Genomic DNA, 22,527 nt, shown 5'->3' with positions numbered 1-22,527 from the left:
AAGAACGAACGATTAGTAGTAATGTGCCTCTGAAAGAAAAGAGAGAAATATTAGTAATGTGCTGTGACAGAGCAGTGTAGAGCGAATGCAGAAGTGGATCTGGAATTCTCACTGCCAAATATTGTGTTGGCTGCTGTGAGAGTCGACACCATCACCAACAAGTAAGGAGAGCGGCTGTGATGGCCGGTACCAGGAATCCAAAATAATCTATATAAAACTCTCTTTCCAAGCATTAATCCCGACTTGTGGGGTCTGCCGGTTAATCGGATGTGGCATGTTAATTTGACGGGGTGGCTGGATGCCCTTCTTGTCGCCACACCATACCCCCCCAGGAAGTAATTAGTGTACCCCAACTGTCTGTGTCTAGTGTAATCCATGGAATAGTGCGAATGTGTTCAGATGTACGTGAGCCGGGTAACTGAGGCGGAACATGGGAACCAGCCCGGCATTCACCTAGCAAGATGTGGAAAAACCCCTAAAAACCTCATCCAGGCTGACCTTCACACCGACCTTCGTCGTTAATACGCCAGGCGGATTCGATCCGGGGCCGGCGCGCCTACTCGAGTCCATGAAGCAGCACGTTAGCGCTCTTGGCTACCCTGGCGGGTCAATACTCTATATAAAACTGTGGTGCATTAATTCAACACTGTATTCCTACAAAGAGGAGAATCTTTACTTAACTTGTATGTGCTTCTGTGCTTCCTACGCTTAGTTACTAATACAGACTATGCAGAATGCAGAATAAGTAACGTCTGCCTGTTTTGCTCAGTACTGATGCTCTTGAAGACTGCGACAAACTGGCCCCGACCAGCAGTGGGCGGCTGGTTAAATCGGCGTTGACAGGGAGCGCTGGATTCTGCCTTCCTGGAGGTGTGGCGCTGCCTGCTCTTTCCATTGTTGCACGGGGCAGCTCCTTCTTCATGCCGTTTCATGGCGCTGCACTGGCCGGTGCGCAGTCGATGCTTAAGGAATGCACACTTGATAACTTTCACCATTAAACAAAAGGAAGGCACATTGCTATAACATACACTAATACGATTACAAGGAACACTGCAGATTAAAAACGCGAATTCTTGAAAGCAATGATGTACACTTGACAATTGTATCAGCGCTGCCTCACAAAAGTTGCATTATGACAGAATGTATCGTCGTGCTGGTACAAACGTTGTCTCTGAACTGTTCCTCTACTGTATGCAGTACACAAGCTGTAATGTGTGTCCTTATACTTTTGCTCTATTGGAGTCCTCCTGCTTAGCTTGGTGGTAACGTGTTCGCCTTCCATGCAAGTGTGCTCGCGTTCGATTCCCGGCGGGGTTGGAGATTTTCTCCGCTCGGGGACTGGGTGTTGTGTTGTCCTCATCATCATTTCATCCTCATCACTGGCGCCCAAGTCGCCCAATGTGGCGTCGAGTGGAATAAGACTTGGCGGCCGAACTTCCCCGAATTGGGGCCTCCCGACCAACGATGCCATTCGCTCATCTCATTTTGCATTGTTGTACATGACGGTAGGTAACGTTCTCCAGGATTTCGCCAAACCCAAACCCTTCTGTCGGATTTAAAAGAGGTGTAACACGACTGATCACGCCAAATCATTATTTTCCAGTCCTCCGTTGTCCCGTGGCGTCACTCTTTACATCACCTCAAGCGTCGCTTAGCACTGACTATAAAAATTTGCGGCTAAAGAAGAGAAGCTCGACTGTTGTCCCCCAGTCTTTTCGACTCCCTAGCCACAGTCAGTATGCTGGCTAGAGTGCTGGCAGCACTCTGGAACTCACAAGTGATGCCTTCTGCTGATTTCATGAGGTTTTTTACTACCACACTCCTCAAAGCTCGACGGTCTTTGCCTGTCAGCACATGTGGTCTGCCCTATCTTGGCTAAGCCGTGGTCGTTTCTTCTCGTTTCCAGTTCACAATCAAATCAGTAACAGTCGACCTTGGCAATTTGAAATGTACTTGATTCATATGTGACATCCAGTGACTAGTCCTGATTTGCAGTCACTGAGCTCTTATGGTCGGCCCGTGTGACCGAGCGGTTCTAGGCGCTTCAGTCTGGAACCACGCGACCGCTACGGTCGCAGGTTCTAATCCTGCCTCGGGCATGGATGTTTGTGATATCCTTAGGTTCGTTAGGTTTAAGTAGTTCTAAGTTCAAGGGGACTGATGACCACAGATGTTAAGTCCCATAGTGCTCAGAACCATGTGAACCATTTTTTGAGCTCTTATGACCTACACGTTCTGCAGTTATTGCTTCTCTCCAAGAACACAATATTCCCCATCCACATCCTTTTACACTGGCAGACCCTGTAACACCCCAACGACCCCCTTAAAGTCAATTAAGACAGAATATCATAATATGAAGTAGGGAAGAGCTATCTTGGCAAATACGACATCTTTGCCGACAAGTTAACACCAAGATGTTTTGATAACAACAACATTATACATCACTGGGAGTTTTTGTTATGAAAAGAGGAGGGAGAAACCTCAGATTTAATTAATGGACAAATATCCAAGTGATAATTGCAATTAATATCTTGAAAGCTAAGTCCAAGTTGATGTTAGTCATAGATAACTTTTATATGGAAGAGAGCTGTAAGCGCAAAGAAGAATTTCAATGCGCCTACAATACTCTTTCACAGAAGAAGTCGCTTGCTGTCTCTCGTCCTGTAAAGACGTGCGAGAACAATTCTTGTCTTAGTTATTGAGAGTACGAAACGCGACGAGATTGTTTTGCGTTCAGAAGTGTTTCTTGCGTGACGTGATACTCGAACTTCGGAAACTGATTTTCTAAGCAGAGACAGGAACTGATAGACGCGTTTAACCGTGCATAACTGGTTAATTGAACTTTATTGACGAAACTTGTGAATATTGGACTTGACTTTCAAATAGTTGGAACTAAAAGAAGAGTGGATAGTATATCAAAGGACTACACTCAATTAGTCTCGAGTAGGACACAATTACACGACTTCACGAAGGTAATACAATTACGCTGAAGAGTCAAGTTGTCGTAGCTGTCAAGAAAGTTAATTTTAATAGAACTGACTTTACCAACCAGCTGCGTGTGCGTGTGGTGCGAAAGTTATAAAGTATTTAGTGGCCAAGGAACAATAAACTGTTCGTTCCAAGTGAAATATCAAGCGTGGACTATATTATTAAGTGATTTAATCAATGATAGTTAACCAACGACTGTTCAGCAGGGACAATTTAATCTGAGTATCAAAATATCTACTTCATTAATTGAAAAGAGAACTTTTGAACATTTTTTTAACATTACGGCGTAGGTTCACTCAGACGTGATCAAAGAGCATCTGTGGATCTCGCTTCATACAGGTTCAACAACTCCATAGCAATGAGCCAACAACGTACGAGAAGACTGATAATTACAATGTTTCCTCGCAATTGGTGGTGTGTACGACGCGGAGGAGATAAGAAAAAAATGGTTCAAATGGCTCTGAGCACTATGGGACTTAACATCTGTGGTCATCAGTCCCCTAGAACTTAGAACTACTTAAACCTAACTACCCTAAGGACATCACACACATCCATGCCCGAGGCAGGATTCGAACCTGCGACCGTAGCAGTCGCGCGGTTCCGGACTGAGCGCCTAGAACCGCTAGACCACCGCGGCCGGCCAGGTTATTATTACTATTATTATTATTACGTTTCGGTTTCTGTCATCTACGGGCCACTTTTGAAAATGTTTCTATTACATGTCAGTGTATCATGTTTATACACTGTCAATATTTTTCTGTTCTTCTTGGAAGTAGGTTCTTTCCTTTTACACTGAGTCTTCCTCTGTCTCCTCGAAACCAAAGAACTTGTCAATTTTTCCATATAGCTCTCAACCAGACGTTTCATTCCCTGATCTTGTCCAGATGAAACTTCACTGTCAGAAAATATACTGGTCTTTTGTTCACCGAAATAGTCGAAGAGTCTTTAGTCAGATCCTGAGCATCCTCATTGTGCATCGCCAGTTTCCTCCTTGTGGAAGAATCTGCTCTGCTTTCTTGTTCGTTTACGCTATTTTTATATGAGTGCAAAACACGAGCATTATTTACCTGCAGTGGGCGTCCGTAGATATGTTCATAAAAGAGTGTATTTCCCTTCCTCATCAGTTCCGCCTCTCCTGTCTCCCGGTGAAATTTTCGGTAGATCGTATTTTCATTTCCGCATCTTTTATTATTGCCCCCTTGATATTTGGTTCTAGTTTCCTGTCCTGTGGGTCCTGTTGCATACTGGTGTTACAATTTAACTGTTATGTGTATGTGTTTCAGTTTACCTGCCATTTGCTAAGTCCGTCTTGTTAAAATACATTTCCTTCGATGACAATCCATTTACATTTATCATTTCCTGTTTAGCCGCAGCTTGTCTGAGAGCATTTTCTGAAATTTAATTGTTCTCTTGTGTTATCTGAATCTTTTTATCGTCTTCATCTACACCGAAGCTCCAAAAAAAGTGCTATATGCATGCGTATTCGAATACAGAGATACGTAAACAGGCAGAATACGGCGCTTCCGCCGGCAAAGCCTATATAAGACAACAAGTGTCTGGCGCATTTCTGAGATCGGTTACTGCTGCTACAGTGGCAGGTTATCAAGATTTAAGCAAGTATGAACGTAGTGTTATCGTCAGATCACGAGCGATGGCACATTGCATCTCCGAGGTAGCGATGAAGTGGGGACTTTCCCGCACGACCATTTCACGAGTGTACCGTCAATATCAGAACTCCGGTAAAACATAATATCTCCGACATCCCTGCGGCCGGAAAATGATCCTGCAAGAACGGGACCAAAGACGACTGAAGAGAATAGTTCAACGTGACGGAAGTGCAGCCCTTCCGCTAATTGGTGCAGAGTTCAATGCTGGGCCTTCATCAAGAATCAGCGTGCGAACCATTCAACGAAACATCATCGATATGGGCTTTCGAAGGCGAAGACCCACTCGTATACTCTTGAAGACTGCACCACACAAAGCTTTACGCCTCGCCTGGCCCCGTCAACATCGACATTGGACTGTTGATGATTGAAAATATGTTTTATAAATGATAGATCAAAGCAATCAGTCGTCCTTTTTAGTAGATTGTATTTGTCAAATCCAGGTTTCGTCTAGTGCCTAGCTATCATCAGTACTCAGTATTCAAAAAACTGTGACTGACGCTCGAACAACTTGGAGCTGACATGCATTGAGACTAGACACTAATGCCTTGATAATGGCTAGGCACTAGTCGAAATCTGGATTTGCCAAATAAAACCTGCAAAAAGGACTACTGATTGCTGTGCTCTATCGTTTATAAATCAGATCACAGTCGCAAATCCGATCACAGTCGCTGAGTGCACCCACGTTCATAACGAAGGGGAACCTGCTAAAAACATGTTTCCTGGCCCTACGAGTCTCGTTTCAAATTGTATCCGGAGAATGGACGTCTACGGGTATGGAGACAGCCTCATCAATCCATGGAACCTGTATGTCAGCAGGAGACTGTTCAAGCTGGCGGAGGCTCTGTAATGGTGTGGGAGCTGTGTAGTTGGAGTGATACAGGACACTCATACGTCTAGATACGACTCTGACTGGTCGCATGTACGTAAACATCTGTCTGTTCGCCTGCATCCAATAATGTCCATTGTGCATTCCGACAGACTTGGCCGATTCCAGCAGGACAATGCGACACCCAAAACGTCCAGAGTTGCTACAGGGTGGCTCCAGGAACACTCTTCTGAGTTTAAAGACTTCCGTTGGTCACCAAACTCCCCAGACGTGAACTTTATTGAGCATATCTGGGATCCTTGCAACGTGCTGTTCAGAAGACATCTCCACCCCCTTGTACTCTTACGGATTTATGGACTGCCCTGCAGTATTCATGGTGTCAGCTCCCCCAGGACTACTTCAGACATTAGTTGAGTCCATGCCACGTTGTGCTGCGGCACTTCTGCGTACCCGCGGTGACCCTACGCGATATTAACCAGTTATAGCAGTTTCTTTGGGTCTTCAGTGTATATGCTTCCAGTTACATGGTGAAGGAATCATCTATGTTGGTCATGAACTCTTTTCATATTAGATTTATAACCTGGTGATTATGTTATACTGAAGTCTTCAAAATGCTTTTCCCCGCTGTTTCTAGTTCGTTAGTAAGTGGTGCCGTGTCATCTCCATATGCCAAGTAACAGAGCTTCATTGTCCTGTCAACTCCCTTATCCCACATACTTTTTTATTTGAATTTCTTTTGTTTTTTTTCGTTCCGTAATTACTCATTCGAGAAAGTAGTTGCATGTAATCGATGAAAGAGCTTTCCATTGTCCGGCTGCAATCTTGAACGCAATGGCATCTCTTGCTCCCTCCCCCCGATCGCTTTCAGTTGCTAAGACTGGGTAATGTGGCACAAAGGTTAAAATACTGGACTCGTATTCTATAGGATGCTGGTTCAGAAGCATGTCCAACCATTCAGGTTTAGCTTTTCCGTGGTTTGCTTAAAATCGCTGTAGGTAAATCCAGCGATTGTTCCTTTGAAAAGGACGTGGTCGACTTCTTTTCCCCATCCTTTGCGAACCGGTCTTGTGCACCGTCTCTGACTTCAACGTCGATGAAACCCTAAATCCAAATCATGTTGCCTCATGTTTTTGAGTTAAAACTGTTGGTTTCAATGGTCATTTTTATTATCCACTCTGAAGTCTGTTGCTTTCTATCTAAAGACTAGTATATTTTGTTCAAGTCAATGAACATCGCCGCTTACTTGTTCTGCACAAACGTATAATATTTTATTATGTTCATCAAAAAAATATCTCTTAAGCGTATTCTGTAATAGGATTCTGGAAAATATACTGTATTCCAACATCATGAAAGAAAACAATCTCTTGCGAAATTATCAGTACCGACTCAGACAGTATTGTCCTTATGAAACACCACTGGCTCATCATTCACACGAAGTAAGGAGTGCTATCGATAAGAGATCTCTAGCTGACTCCATATTTCTACATTTGCAGTAGGTTTTTGACCCCGTTTATCAAAGGCAGCAGCTAGTCAATTTGCGTGCCTATGGAATACCGCCTCAGTTGTGCGACTGGATAAGTGATTCCCTGTCAGAAAGTCAATTGACGGGAAGTCACCTAGTGAAATCGAAGTGAGATGTGGGGTTCCCCAATGGACAATATGACAATTATTATTTTCATCATGGCAGCGGCAACAGCAACCGTTACGAAATTCTCTCGAATGAAAAACAGTCCACAGTTGCACTAAATTATGTTTATTTTAAACCTTGACCATAATTTCTGCTATAATAATATAGACTTCTTCAGAAGTCCTAAAAAATGATCAAAATAACATCTTGACCAGTGATACAATCTACACATAAACTTCAAAATTAGGTTAGTGATAACACATTACTTACCTGTACACTAATAAATGAATAATGTCTTAGCCCAGCGGCTGCGTCAAGATCAATAAAATAACTTCAACAGACATAAGCCTGTTTCGAACATAAGTAAAATTACATATGGCCCCGTATGTCCTCCGCCACTAGCTCTATTATACTGGACGCACGTTTGTCAAGTGTACCGCACCCCGCGCACCTATCGCTCACCACAGTGAGCTGCATCGCACCGTTTATCAGGCAACTAGTCAATTTTGAAGTTCATGTGTAGATTGCATCACTGGTCTAGATGTTTTTGGATCATTTTAGGACTTCTGAAGAAGTCTATATTATTATAGCAGAAATTATGGTCAAGGTTTAAAATAAACATAATTTAGTGCAACTCTGTGCTGTTTTTCATTCGAGACAATTTGAGATGCCTTCTTAAACTGTTTGTACAAGACGCTGTCGTTTACCGTAAAGTAAAATCATCAGAAGATCAAAATTAATTGCAAAATGATTTATACAATATACCTGAAAGATGTGAAAACTGACAATAAAAAGCATGAGGTCTCCCACTTGAGTGCTAAAAGAATTCCGTTAAATTTCGGTAAATTTAAAAGTTGCAAATTCCGCTATATACGTAGGGACTACAGTTACAAACAACTGGAACTATCACAAAGGAAATGTTTGAGGAAGGGGAACCAAAGACTGAATTTTGTTGGTAGACATTTTAGATGCAACGAACCTACTATGGAAACTACATACACTACACTTCTCAGTCCTTTTCTGCAGTACTGGTGAGCGATACGGGGTCATTACCACATCGGACTGACAGAGCACATCGGAAAATTGTTACTCGGAAATTACTCTGCTATTAACTTCATATGGCTCCATTCAAGCTCTCTGTATATCCATGGGATATCACTTGACATCGCTTTGCTCCGAGGTTCGAAAGATAGTGTGTTACAGTCTCTCTTCATTAAGCTAAACCCGAAGCACTTTTCAACATGTAATTATCTGCTGCCTACAAAATTATATATTAATTTATATTTGTTGATTTATTTGTTTCTCCAAATAACGTATTCCGTAGATAGCGTAAAGAAACATTGCCTCTGCGCCTTTGTGTTTAATTCTCCTTGCTCCCGGACTTCTTCCATCGTTCGAGAGAGTCGTTCGTTTTCTTCCCGTGTCCAATTCCAATTCCTGACGTCTTTCTTTCGTGAGATCCTCCTTTTTTGCTTCTTCTCTCTTGAGTCCGTTATAATTTCATATCTTTGTCAATTTCAGTGAAAGAAATGGTTTTCTATTTGTAGCTATTTCCTAAGTTGAAGATCTGCTTGGTTTATATCTTTCGATGTATGTGTCCATAAGACTGTAGTCTTCTTTCCCTCATTACATCGGTTACCTTCTCAATTTTCAAACGGAGCTTTGTGATCTTTATTTGTATTTGTCATTACTATTACTTTTAGGTCCCAGTGTTTTCCTTACAAGTTCTTTTATTTCAGTATTTTAGTTTTAACTTACACAAATCAATAACATAACGAAAGGAGGGAGATCCTATCAAAAATTTATGGCTTATAAATTTTATTTACAGGTTTGGTCGTCGCATGCAGTATTTCGTGTCTCTTTCCCTGATTGCAGTCTGCCGAACACTGAGTGTACCCGTAGCAAATATTTATCCCTTATTCATTCTGCTGTCTGTACTTGCAACAGCCGCGGATAGTTCGACAACAGAAGCAACTACAGCCGTCGGTAAGATTTGTGAAATATATTTTACATTAGTCTACTCAGCATGCATCTCAAGATCTAACGAAGGTACACAGAGATTCGCAATGTGTTCCATTAGTGACTTGATCTAGAAACTTGTTCATCTTGTATTTGAAACTCTTGTCCATGTTTTCTTTGAAATATGTGATTATGAAAATAGGTTTCTGACTTAAGCAAACATAAATTTCTTCTTTAACTCCCATACTTGTTTCAGTGAAGCTTCACAATCGTCAGTGGGCTCATCTTATTTTCTCAGATTCACATGTTGTTTGAGTAGATGTCTGTCACTTGTAGTACAGCTCATATTTTGCTCCAGCTCATCATCTGCAGTTTTTGATGTTTCCATTCTCCGGAATCCCACGATACTTTGCAATGGGTGCATATCTCGTATACAGTGACACTGTGCGTGTGAGCAAGTGCCGTTTATGTGCAGCCACGACAACGTGGAATCAGCGAAAATTGCAGATGACAAACTAGAGCAAAACATCAGCTAAAACTGCGAATGACAGAACAGCTCTTTGATGTACGAAATGAAAATGGCGAAACTTCACCGGAAAATGAATTGTGCTAAAGAAGAAAATCGTGTTTGCTCAAGGCAAAACCCAATTTCCATAATTATGTGTTTGAGAACCTAGCATAACATCTATTTATCTGTAAGTAAACACAGTTCGTTCTATTTCAGTCGAAGTAACAACGTACATAAACAAGTGCCTCATTTTGAACTCTTCTCGGGTACTCAGCAGGGTGGCGTCAATCAGATGGCAACATCTGGAGGACACCACATGGTCGAAGAAACGAGAAGAGTTACAAATCTTCATCAGCCTGGAAATTTTAACATCATATTGTTTGGTTGGTTGGTTGGTTGATCTGAGGGAGGGGACCGAACAGCGAGGTCATCGGTCCCACCTGGTCGCGGAAGGATGCGGAAGGAAGTCGGCCGTGCTCTTTCAAAGGATCCATCCCGGCATTTGCGTGATTTAGGGAAATCACGGAAAACCTAAATCAGGATAGCCGGACGCAGGTTTGAACCGTCGTCCTCTTGGATTTGAATCCACTGTGCTAACCACTGCGCCACCTCGCTCTACATCACACGTGTTCCCTATTCTTATAGGAATTAATATTCGTCAAAACCTGAAATCTTTAAAGATATGTGTGGAAAAACATACTTGACGAGCTATGGACCATCCAGTCCTTTGATAGCCATCTGTCTTTCAACACTAAAAGATATACAGAGAGTGATTAACCAAACTTGTTCTCAAACACTGTTCAGCCCCTCATAAACAGTCACGAACTCGTGCGAACACACTTGGCTAGCTCTGATTTTCTCACGTGTATCGATACACACTCCTGCAACACGTTCACATTATTGGAAGGTAGGGAATACGCCGGTACTTTTAAATGTCGCTCAGCCAGAAACCTAAATGATTAAGGTAAGGTGAGCGGGAAGGCCAAGCTACTGGACCTCCTCGACTAATCCATCACTCATTAAAAGTTTGGTCCCCAGCGGTGGATCGACTTTTTGAAACGATCTATAAAATATGAAGATGGTCTCTGTTCTTTCGGACATGTCCGAAAGAACAGAGAATAGCATCGGTGACCATGCAGCTCTCTTAGAATGAAATGATAATTAAATCAAGACCCTAAGCTGTCGACAGGCGGTGATAGACATCAACGGGGACAGTTGAAAATGTGTGCCCCCGACCGGGACTCGTACCCGGGGTCTCCTGCTTACATGGCAGACGCTCTATTCATCTTTATTTCTTTTTTTAATTGTTCTCATTTTGTTCGATTTTGTTCGTTGCATTTTTTCGGTGCGGACGTCCCATAACACCCGTTCAATTCATTGTTGAGCCGTTGACTCAGTTTTTTACTACAGACGTCAGCTAACCCTCTGACGAACACCCTGCGCTACCATGCCGGCAACCCATCTGAGCCACCAAGGGCACAGAGGATGGTGTGACTGCAGGGATTTCCCTTGCACGCTCCCCGTGAGACCCACATTCCCAACTTAACGTCCACATATTACGTTCGTAGTGCCTCTGCCCATAATATTCATTACTCGCGGCAGACAAACTTACCGAGTCCCGTAAGAGTGCCGTCAATGCGTGTGCATCCAGCACAGGAGGAGGTCACTGGCCGGTTAGTCTTAAGTATATGAAGATGGTATATGTTCTTTCAGACATTTTCAGCTGTTCTCGTTGATGTATATCAACGCCTGTCAACAGCCTAGGGTCTTGATTTATTTATCATTTCGATCCATAAAGTGATGTAGGTATCACACCCTGCAGCAGTTCTCCGTGTTGGTCCCTTGCTTGCAAGTAATCGACGAAAAAGAAATTCGGGATTTCACGTAATATTCTATATCTTTTTTAAAAAAAGTCGTGTTATAGACATTGGTTGCACGGTGCAATGGTGCAGTTGCAGTCCTCACATGCAAAACGTGTGGGCGCTAAACAAATCAGCCGCTTTGAATTTTTTTATTTTTAAATCTTTATCGAAATGATTTTGATCATTACTTGTATTCAATTATTTGGTTTAAGCGTGATTTATTTTTAATTCTCTGCTTCGTCAGGTCACCTTAATGTTCGTGTTAACTTTTCCATTTGCCTTGATTTTTCTTCCAATCATATTTTTTTTTCACTTTTAATCTTCGTTCATGTGATTTTGATTATATTTCAGTATTAACTTCGACTTGATTTCGTTTCTTTTATCTTTCAACATCTTAATCCATGCTGTTGCATTCATTATTTCTAGTCGTCGTTTTGGTTGAATTACGTTTACTTTTAATCCATTCTTTCATTTAATCTTCATTTGTGTTATTTTGTCCGTAGTGCAATAATAAATTCTGTTTCAAATGTTTGTAGGATGATAACCATCTAAAACATGTACATAATCACACCACTGCACGTTCAGTATAAACAGATTATTTTGCGTTTTGTTTCTTAACTGATAAGCGGCATTTTGTGATATTTAAATACCATGATAGATAAAATACTTAAGTTCACATTCACAAAAATTCGAATTGGAAAATTGATGATAGAAAGAAAAAAATTAGAGCAAATGAAAAAGATCATACAGTAATCAAAAAGATGTCTCAAAGGAATATAAATAAAAACCTTTTTTTTAAGACAATTAATTAAATAAAAATAAGGATCAAAGTCGCTCGATAAAGATTTAAAATAAGAAAATTAAAAGCACCTGACCAAGTTCGAACGAACAATATTTTTCATGTGAGTAAGGTACGCTACCCACTACATTACGCAACCATTCCATGGACCATTCCTTTAATGTCAGCTGCTGGAGCATCACACGAAGCTCCGAAATTTTCTCCTCTATTACTCGCAAAGCAGGGTGAGTGGCTGCTGGGTGTGATAACTGGGACCTTAGCCTACATCACCTTGTAGATTGTTTCAAAATGTGGATCCCACTACTGGGGACCTCTCTCTGTTCGTGTTAACACGGTTTTGTGGTGTGGTTTTGGAATTCACAAAATCTGGGCCGCACGGGCATAGTGTGATTTTTCCAGTTCGTTGGATGTTGTCGGATAGTGTCGTATGAGGCGTAGAAAGCAGAGTGATGACCACTCATGTTCGAAACATATCTGCTGTTTTTCCGCAAGTGCAACTTCTCCATTACTAATAAAGAGCACCTGTTATTAATTTGCCCGCTAAAGGCATATTAAATTGTGTTTGGGTGAAAAGTTTGTAGTGACAACCGTGTGAAATCTATTTTCTGCGTATCCGTATGTGCAATTTATTGAATGTCTTATGCTGTCCCAAATACACGTTCTAAGCATTATGAGGCGAATATGCATCATTAAATTCCTTAAAGCATATTGAGGCCCTTTCCTTCAATGTTCACAACCAAGCGAACCTGATGCCTTGCATCCACGATCGGGCGAGGATTTGCATCTGTCCGTAAAGGGTTATTGTACACTATTGGCCACTAAAAATGCTACACCACGAAGATGACGTGCTACAGACGCGAAATTTAACCGACAGGAGGAAGATGCTGTGATATGTAAATGATTAGCTTTTCAGAGCATTCACACAAGGTTGGCGCCGGTGGCGACACCTACAACGTGCTGACATGAGGAAAGTTTGCAACCGATTTCTTATACACAAACAGCAGTTGACCGGCGTTGCCTGGTGAAACGTTGTTGTGATGCCTCGTGTAAGGAGGAGAAATGCGTACCATCACGTTTCCGACTTTGATAAAGGTCGGATTGTAGCCTATCGCGATTGCGGTTTATCGTATCGCGACATTGCTGCTCGCGTTGGTCGAGATCCAATGACTGTTAGCAGAATATGGAATCGGTGGGTTCAGGAGGCTAATACGGAACGCCGTGCTGGCTCCCAACGGCCTCGTATCACTAGCAGTCGAGATGACTGGCATCTTATCCGCGTGGCTGTAACACATCGTGCAGCCACGTCTTGATCCCTGAGTCAACAGGCGGGGACGTTTGCAAGACAGCAACCATCTACACGAGCAGTTCGACGACGTTTGCAGCAGCATGGACTATCAGGTCGGAGACCATGGCTGCGGTTACCTTTGACGCTGCATCACAAACAGGAGCGCCTGCGATGGTGTACTCAACGACGAACCTGGGTGCAAGAATGGCAAAACGTCATGTTTTCGGATGAATCCAGATTCTGTTTACAGCATCATGATGGTCGCATCCGTGTTTGGCGACATCGCGGTGAACGCACATTGGAAGCGTGTATTCGTCATCGCCATACTGGCGTATCACCCGGCGAGATGGTATGGGGTGCCATTGGTTACACGTCTCGGTCACCTCTTGTTCGCATTGACGGCGCTTTGAACAGTGGACGTGACATTTCAGATGTGTTACTACCCGTTATTCTATCCTTCATTCGATCCCTGCGAAACCCTACATTTCAGCAGGATAATGCATGACCGCATGTTGCAGGTCCGGTACGGGCCTTTCTGGATACAGAAAATGTTCAACTGCTGCCCTGGGCAGCACATTCTCCAGATCTCTCACCAATTTAAAACGTCTGGTCCATGGTGACCAAGCAACTGGCTCGTCACAATACGCCAGTCAGCACTCTTGATGAACTGTGGTATCGTGTTGAAGCTGCATGGGCAGGTGTACCTGTACACGCCATCCAAGCTCTGTTTGACTCAACGCCCAGGCGTATCAAGGCCGTTATTATGGCCATAGGTGGTTGTTCGGGGTACTGATTTCTCAGGATATATGCACCCAAATTGCGTGAAAATGTAATCAGATGTCAGTTCTAGTATAATATATTTGTCCAATGAATACCCGTTTATCATCTGCATTTCTTCTTGGTGTAGCAATTTTAATGGCCAGTAGTGTAATATATTATCCCACTCGGTGTGAATTTCACCTCATTCTTAAACAGAATGCGAACATTGAATTTTGGATCGTCAGCGGTCCGTCTTATAATCCATTTACAGGACTGTAACCTGGCATGGTGGTCTAGTGGCCTGGGACCATGGACACTCCGTTTGATTTCAGAGTTGGCGATAAATGGCTGTAAACAGCAACAAACGTATAGATCTGAAGAGTAATCGTTCGGAGCAACCTGAAGTGGAATAAAACTATATTTAGGAAAAGCAGAAGCAGATCTGAGAGTCGTTGGCAGAATCTTAAGAAAATTAATTCATCAACGACGGAAGTGCCTTATAAGCAGTGGTTGCTGGACTCGCATTCTGGAAGATGAAGGTTCAAATCCTCATCCGAAAAACCTGATTTAGGTTTTCCGTGACTTGCCTAAATCGTTCTCCGAAACTGACGGGAAGCGTGAAAGCAGTGCTGGAGGGTGTAGAACCTCAAGCTGTCCACAGTATGGGGATATCTCTGCATTCTCCACTCACTGCAAGGGTTTACGTTTCTTACACAGTCGTTTCACGCCATCTGACTTTCTTAAACTCGCGTCTTTCTGCATAGAGCGGGACTGAGACTCAACGGCTACGTTCGACAGACTTCTTTAAGCTTTATACTGCTGCCTTTCGTCTTCGCTTCTCGTCATAAACCTTTGATCCTCCCTTCCATAACAATCACAGATTCAAAAGTAATGATAAGCTTGACGTAAAACAGTCACTAAAAGCAACAAAATAATTAGTGGCAGGACACACACACGCGCAAGTGTGCATTTAAGACTTAACTCACGAGGGGTGGTCTCTCACACCGCGTGAGAATTTTCAGGAACCGCGCGACCGCTGCGGTCGCAGGGTCGAGTCCTGCCTCGGGCATGGATGTTTGTGATGTCCTTAGGTTAGTTAGATTTAAGTAGTTCTAAGTTCTAGGGGACTGATGACCTCAGAAGTTAAGTCCCATAGTGCTAAGAGCCATTCTTTTGAGAATTTTCAAAGTCGCTCTCCAAGGTAATTTCTGGTGAAGTGTTCCTATTCGTCGCTTATCCTCCTTAAATCGTCAAATCTATAATATTTTACTGTCGCTTGCATTCTCGCCTTCTTTATTTGTTGCTGACACGTGTTGTTGGCAGGTAGATCGAGCCTCGTGAACTACGTACCTATTTTCTTAGTATAGCACAAAATGTGTTCGCAGGTGTATGTTAATTTTAACTATCCTAAGTTTGATGAAGTTAGCAATCGGTAAACAGAGAAACATGTCAGTGATATAGAGCAAGAATTAGACAAACAAGAGGTTGATTCTGCAATAGCCAGTGATCACAATTCTGCTGGCGAACGAGAGTATCATTCAGAAAAAGAACTTCAGGATGATTGCGTTACTTTTACGAACTTCCTTTTTGTAAATCGAGTGAAATTTCTATATGCGTGTTTTAACTCTAGAATTTAGTTTTATGTGAAAATTTACCTGCTACAGAGATACTACAATTTTTCATAATGTAAATGCAGTTCCCTAAAAATCTGTCCTTGTGCACTATTTCAAAAACCGCACGAAATTATGTGATTTTAAAAAGTAAAATACTGCAGCCTTTACTTAGTGCAATAAATTCAAGATGGAGTATTTAAACAACACTGAAATAATTATAAAAATTAATGTTATATAACTTAAATGAAACATTTCAAATGATTTATTCCATAAGTGTCAGTTTAAACTATACCTTGTCGTATACGTTACAGAAATGTCACCTCGAAAGTTACGGCTTAAAGAAACGAAGGACTTTGTAAATGGTAAAAGTCGACTACACAAGTCTTCCAGACTTTTGAAACTGCCGCAGGAAAACATGTTGCACTGTTCTGAAAACACTACGCTCTTCGTAGTGGAATGTGTTATTCTGTACTAGATCTAATGCGCTTACAGTTTCACTCATGGACTGACCTAGAGAAGAGCTATGCTTCTAAACTCCCAGTTGTTTTGCTTGTGGCTTGCATGTGCCTCCTAACATCCTCTGTTCCCTCTTCGACTTAATCAATTAACGGAAGTGGGTGACATTACACAGCAACGGATTAATTCATGGAACATTCTAGTCACATTTCGCTAGAATGTCGCTAGAGAGCTCACCAAATACTAATTGTGTGATTTCTGTCATAAACGCGCGAATCTCTATTTATCACGATTAACCGGTCCCCTTCAGTCAGTCTGGCACCGGAAATGTCTAATTTCTGATATCTTAGCGCTTTTATAATGTTATTTCTACTCCAAAGAAGATATTCTGAGTGGTACCAAAAATGCATTATTTCCGATATCTTAGCCTTTATTCTAATGTTATTACTACTGTACGGAATATATTCACCACTCTGCTGCTCGCACAGCTTAACAGGCACCGCGCTATCTTGGAAGGCAGAGATATGAGCCAAACAGAGAACGAAATCACCTGGCTTGGCTGAAAAATGACCGTTGGTCTGGGACGCTGGCCAATCTGAATGTGGTTTTCACGCATTTTTCCATGCCCAGTTATGTAAATGCTTCACTGGTCCCCAGTTTCCTCTCAGAAAAAAAACGGTACATTAAAATGTTAAAATACGATAACAAACTTAATAAATTTAAGACGATTCACAGACAAACGTTACGTTAACTGCAGACCGTGTCAGCTGACGGACAGCTTGCCTCAAAGGTAAAAGTAAAATTTTTAAAAATTAAAAAAATAGACTGTATATTTTTTTGTGAAATGATTATCTAAAAGTAAGAAATGAAGTAGATTAGTGAAACATTAAATGCACCTTTGAATAATGTACAATAAATAGGTTGCACCGACTGTTTCTCTTATCTGTTTTATTTTTTACTGTTAGGTATATCATTGCATAAAACATTTGACATTTTTCTTAATTTTATTTTATTTTTAAGCTGTTCAGAATGCATGAACTGTAATATATTTAAATGTCGGTCGGTATTCTATTATTATTAAAAGTATACAGGGTGGTCAGAAACAGTGTGAGAAGCTTGCAGGGATGTTGCAGGGTAGGTTGTGATGAGAAATAACTGTGAAGGAAAATATTCGATACGTTACGCTGTTTCCCAGTTAATTAGCGCTGAATTTAGCGGATCTGGCCGTTGCGACCGCAGTTTCAAGCAACCCGAGAGATACAACTGGTGTGTTTTTCTCACAGTGTAGATGACAGCGCACGAGACTGCTCACTCCATGACTCGCGTTCGATCGTTACTACCGTCCTATCGCTCTCTCGTTCGGTTTTAGGAAGCTAAACGAAGAACATGTGGTGCGGCATGGCCTCTGGTCGGCCTCTTGAATTTGCGCCTCACTAGCTAACATCAGTGCTAATTGAATCGGAAACGGCGCAACGTATCGAATTTTTTTCTTAAAAATTATTTCTCAACAAAATGCACCCTACAACATCCTTGTAGCCTTCTCATGTTGTTTATGAGCAGCCTCTATAGATCAACAGAAAGCAGACAACTGTCTGTTTATTCGGCAATTTGATATTTACTTTATTTTTTCGACGTGAAAAAAAGAATTCCGCAATGTCTAGACCAGTGCGCAAAATAGCTACACCTTGAAGAGATAAACGTTTTGAGACTTCATTTGCATATTAGCAGCACCTGTTCCATGATATATTTCAATTTTCCCTCAAATCACTAATTAGGTTTCTTAATTAGCCTGGTTACTCTCAAGCAATTAAATCTTTTTTGCAGAACTAGATCTCAGGCTGGTCAATTTTACACCCTATTTACCCATTCCCACTTTTCGCTTGTTTACCCATTTCCTACTCTTCGTTTGGCTACGAAAATTCGAACAAAGATCCATTGTGTAATTTCCAGGGAGTCTTGTTGCGCTTTGCTCAACCATTTGACCAGTAAAATTGGCCACATTATGAACTCAATGAACCCCTTACTGCGGGATCTTCCAGCATGGTATGTATCTTGCCAGCGTATACTGGCAAATATACCTGAACTTGTACATACATTCAGTATTTCACTGAGTGTTGGAGGTGAACAATGTTTTTCGATGGCAATAGAAATCGTGTTAGTCAAATCTTTGATACACATGGATGTTCTGCGTTTATGATAATTTGTTTGACGTGAAAACGTCTATCCTCTTGTCTAACTTTATTGTGTCGTAAAATACATCTACATATATAAACCCGCCAGCCACCGAGCGGTGCGTGGCGGAAGGCACTATTCGTGCCCTCTCTGTTCCACTAGCGGATCTCACAAGGGAAAGACAACTGTCTGAAGCCTCAGTACGAGCTCTAATTTCCCTTATCTTTGAATGGTGATCATTGCACGATATTAAAGTTGGTGTTAATAATATATGCTCTACATCCTCGGCGAAGATCGGATTTTGGAATTCAGTGAGCAGCCCCTTCCGTCTAGCGCGTCGTCTATCTGCAAGTTTATCCCACTTCTAACTTTCTATGAGATTTGTAACGCTCTAGCGATGGCTAAATGTACCAGTCACGAATCTTGCCGCTCTTCTTTGGACCTTCTCAATCTCTTGAATCAGACCCAACTGGTAAGGGTCCCACACAGACGAACAATACTCTAAGACTGGACGAACTAAAGTACTGCAAGCAATTTTCTTTGTTGAAGGACTGCATCGCTCCAGGATTCTACCAATAAACCGCAATCTAGAATTCGCCTTACACGTTACTTGTCCAATCTGATCGTTCCATTTGAGATCATTTCGAATAGTCACACTATGATTCTTGACAGCTGTTACCGCTTCCAAAGACTGGGCATTTATTTTGTACTCGTACATTAATGGGGATTTTCCCTTTGTTATGCGCAGTAGGTTATACTTACTAATATTGATAGATAACGACCAGCCATTACACCAACCATTTATTTTCTGCAAATCCTCATTGATTTGTTCACAACTTTCGTGTGATACTACTTTCCTGTAGACTTCAGCATCATCGTCAAACAATCCAGTGCCGCTGTCAGTAGCATCAACCAGCTTGTTTATATAAATCGTAAAAAGTAGCGGACCTATTACGCTGTCCTGGGGCACACCTAAAGTTATGCTTGTTTCTGTTGAAGTCTCCCCATTCAGGACGGCATACTGCTCCATGTCTGTTAGAAAACTTTGTATCCAACCGCATATGTCGTCGGATAGACCGTAAGCGCCCACTTTTTGGAGCAAGCGACAGTGCGGAACTGAGTCTAACACCTTTCGACCTGGGAGCCGGTATCTAGATCCTGTTGTGTATCATGCACAAAGAGGGCCAGCTGTGTCTCGCATGACCAGTGTCTCCTAAAACCGGTGCTGGTTTCTGCAGATGAGCTTCTCAGAGTCTAGAAGGGTCATTATGTCTGAACACAACAAATCGATGTCAGTGAAATTGGCTGGTAATTATGTGCATCTGATTTTCTACCCTTTTTATAGATTGCTATGACCTGGGTTCTTCCAGTCCCGTGGAACTTTCCGCTGCTCCAATGGTCTCTTATAGATGATGGATAATAATGGTGCTATATTTGTAGAATAGTCAACGTAAAATCTTACGGGGATACCGTCTGGGCCAGATGCCTTCCTGGCGTCTAAGTATCCTAACTGTTTTCCAATCCCAGATACACTAAACACTATGTCAGCCATCCTTGCGTTTGTTCGATAATTGAAAGGGGGAATGGTGCTGCAGTCTTCTACCGTAAAACACTTTTTGAAAGCTAGGTGTGATTTGAATCACTAATAACTGGGAAACTAATAGCGTGCAGTGGTTCAGCCCAAAACGAATAGATCATGTCTGTATGTACTTGTCACGTAGTATTTGTTTTGACTGTGCCGTCATTATACCGGCACAAGCTCATACGCATGATTCTTTCATATTAGCTTCGTCGATGTAGCGTGTAAACACGTTTCGCTGAAACATTGATTCGGGTGTCATTGTGGATCACTACTAGGACCCAAATTGAAAAATCAGTATTAAATTGAAAAGTAAAACATAATATAATGAAAGCTGTCTCACGTTACTCGCAAATACCCTCGGAATCACGGGAAAGATCGCGAGGAAAGTAACCTAAAAGACACAAAAAGACCAGTGTCGAACGAATATGAGAGCTACGGCAGTGTCGAAAAGGAAATGAAGAAAAATTCACAGCGATTACGCAACAGGTCCGTGGAACCTACAGGAACCGGGGGCAAAAATATACAAATCGTCTGAAGGCGTCGTTGGAATATGTCACAGTGAACAGTCATGATACATAGATGGCAACATGGCGGCACCAGAGTAGAGCGTTAAACTTGTGATTTATCAATCATCGCTGTTGACCATTATATAAAGTGATTAATTATTAAATTACATATTGACACGAAAGACATTGATTTGATCCCAAAGCTTTCACGAAAAATCTACGGCGCGGAACAGAAGAAAAAAATGTTCAAATGTGTGTCAATTCCTAAGGGCCCAAACTGCTGAGATCATCGGTCCCTAGACTTACACACAACTGAAACTAACTTAAACTGACTTATGCTAAGAACAACACACACACATGCCCGAGGGAAGACTCGAACCTCCGGCGGGAGGGGGGAACAGAACAGCGCATACAGAATTTTTTTTTTTTCCCTAGCTTTTAATCTTGTAATGCTATTCTTGTCACCACTACCGGTTTTTTAACAACAGGCTTTTTAAAGATAATCAGCGTGTGTTGGGAAACAGTTGCTCAAGGTATTCCAGACATTTATCAGAAGCAGTATTGCACATCGTTTTGCAACGGTATTCATCTTTTTCCACGAACGCAGAACTTGTTTCGCTCACGGTCACGTGTACTGACTTAAAAAAGAGTATATGATCTCCATTACGATAACTGCCTGGTTTTAGTACTTCGACATCATCAACCTGAGCTGCGTTTGAAGAATTTTATAGCTTCACCTGCAGAATTTCGCTGTCAGTAGTAACGCCTCATCTTTGTTTAGATCTGCATTTATCAAAATGATTTCTTTGGAGCAGCTACTATACTGGTACACGTGACAGGTTGGCGATCACCTGCGCAGTATAATCTAATATTCTCGTTAATCGTTCCCTGCTGTTCATGTTTATTTTCTAATGTTTTGGTATAAGGAAGCCGTGGTCTACGGTGGCTCGTTAAATAAACTGGAGTATAAACTTTAAGGAAAAAAGTAAAATTCACGTGACCCGTGACTCTCAATTAACATAGCTCGATGAAACTTAGAGCATACATAGAAAGAGCTACTACAGTTTAGTGTGGCTCAAATGGTTCAAATGGCTCTGAGCACTATGGGACTTAACTTCTGAGGTCATCAGTCCCCTAGAACTTAGAACTACTTAAACCTAACTAACCTAAGGGCATCACACACATCCATGCCCGAGGCGGGATTCGAACCTGCGACCGTAGCGGTCGCGCGGTTCCAGACTGTAGCGCCTAGAACCGCTCGCCACCCCAGCCGGCCAGTTTAGTATGGAAGCTAACTGAAAGAAATACACAATGAGACGAACAGTTATGGCACTTTTTATTGAAAGGCAATAATTACACCGAAAAACAGTGGTTTAAGAAGGTCTACTCGACATATAAAAAGGCCGGAGGTGGTTCTTAATACAGTGTGTGATCACCACTGACGACAGTGTATGCTCTGAAACATGCCCTCACACTCGCCACGAGGTTGGCGAGGAGTTCTTGTGGTAGAGCGTTCCATTACTCACCAGTGTGGTTGACATTTGCTGGATGGTCATTGGTGCATGTGGCGTTCTGCAGTACTTCTTCGCCGCGCATCACACAGGTACTTAATGGGACTCAAGCCGGGTGAAGGGCAGTAAGTTCGCCGAATGCCCTCTCGTTTCGAGAGCTCCTCCACTTGCACAGTTAGATGCCGTCGAGCATCGCTGGAAAGACGCTTACGGGGAAGGAGCACAGTGTCACAGGCACATAGACCACTTCAAAGATCTGGAAGGAAGCACGCCCTTGCAACGTTACACGGGGTGGGGCAAATAAAAGTGGTCCGGATAAGTGGTCCATTGATCGTGACCGGGCCAAATATCTCACGAAATAAGCGTCAAACGAAAAAACTACAAAGGACGAAACTTGTCTAGCTTGA

At 42.2% G+C, this 22,527-nt stretch overlaps 1 protein-coding gene across 1 annotated transcript in view; it reads left to right on the top strand.

The window, feature by feature from the left end:
- LOC124789285 (solute carrier family 22 member 7-like) overlaps positions 1-22,527 on the top strand; it is a 96,681-nt gene that overhangs the window by 42,683 nt on the left and 31,471 nt on the right. Inside the window, exon 4 of the mRNA XM_047256591.1 lies at positions 8,937-9,094. Coding sequence (XP_047112547.1) covers positions 8,937-9,094 — 158 coding nt within the window. The remainder of the gene's footprint in view (positions 1-8,936; positions 9,095-22,527) is intronic.

The sequence above is a fragment of the Schistocerca piceifrons genome, chromosome 3, assembly GCF_021461385.2.
Source record: "Schistocerca piceifrons isolate TAMUIC-IGC-003096 chromosome 3, iqSchPice1.1, whole genome shotgun sequence".
NCBI lineage: Eukaryota > Metazoa > Arthropoda > Insecta > Orthoptera > Acrididae > Schistocerca > Schistocerca piceifrons.
This window is presented reverse-complemented; position numbering and strand designations above follow the sequence as displayed.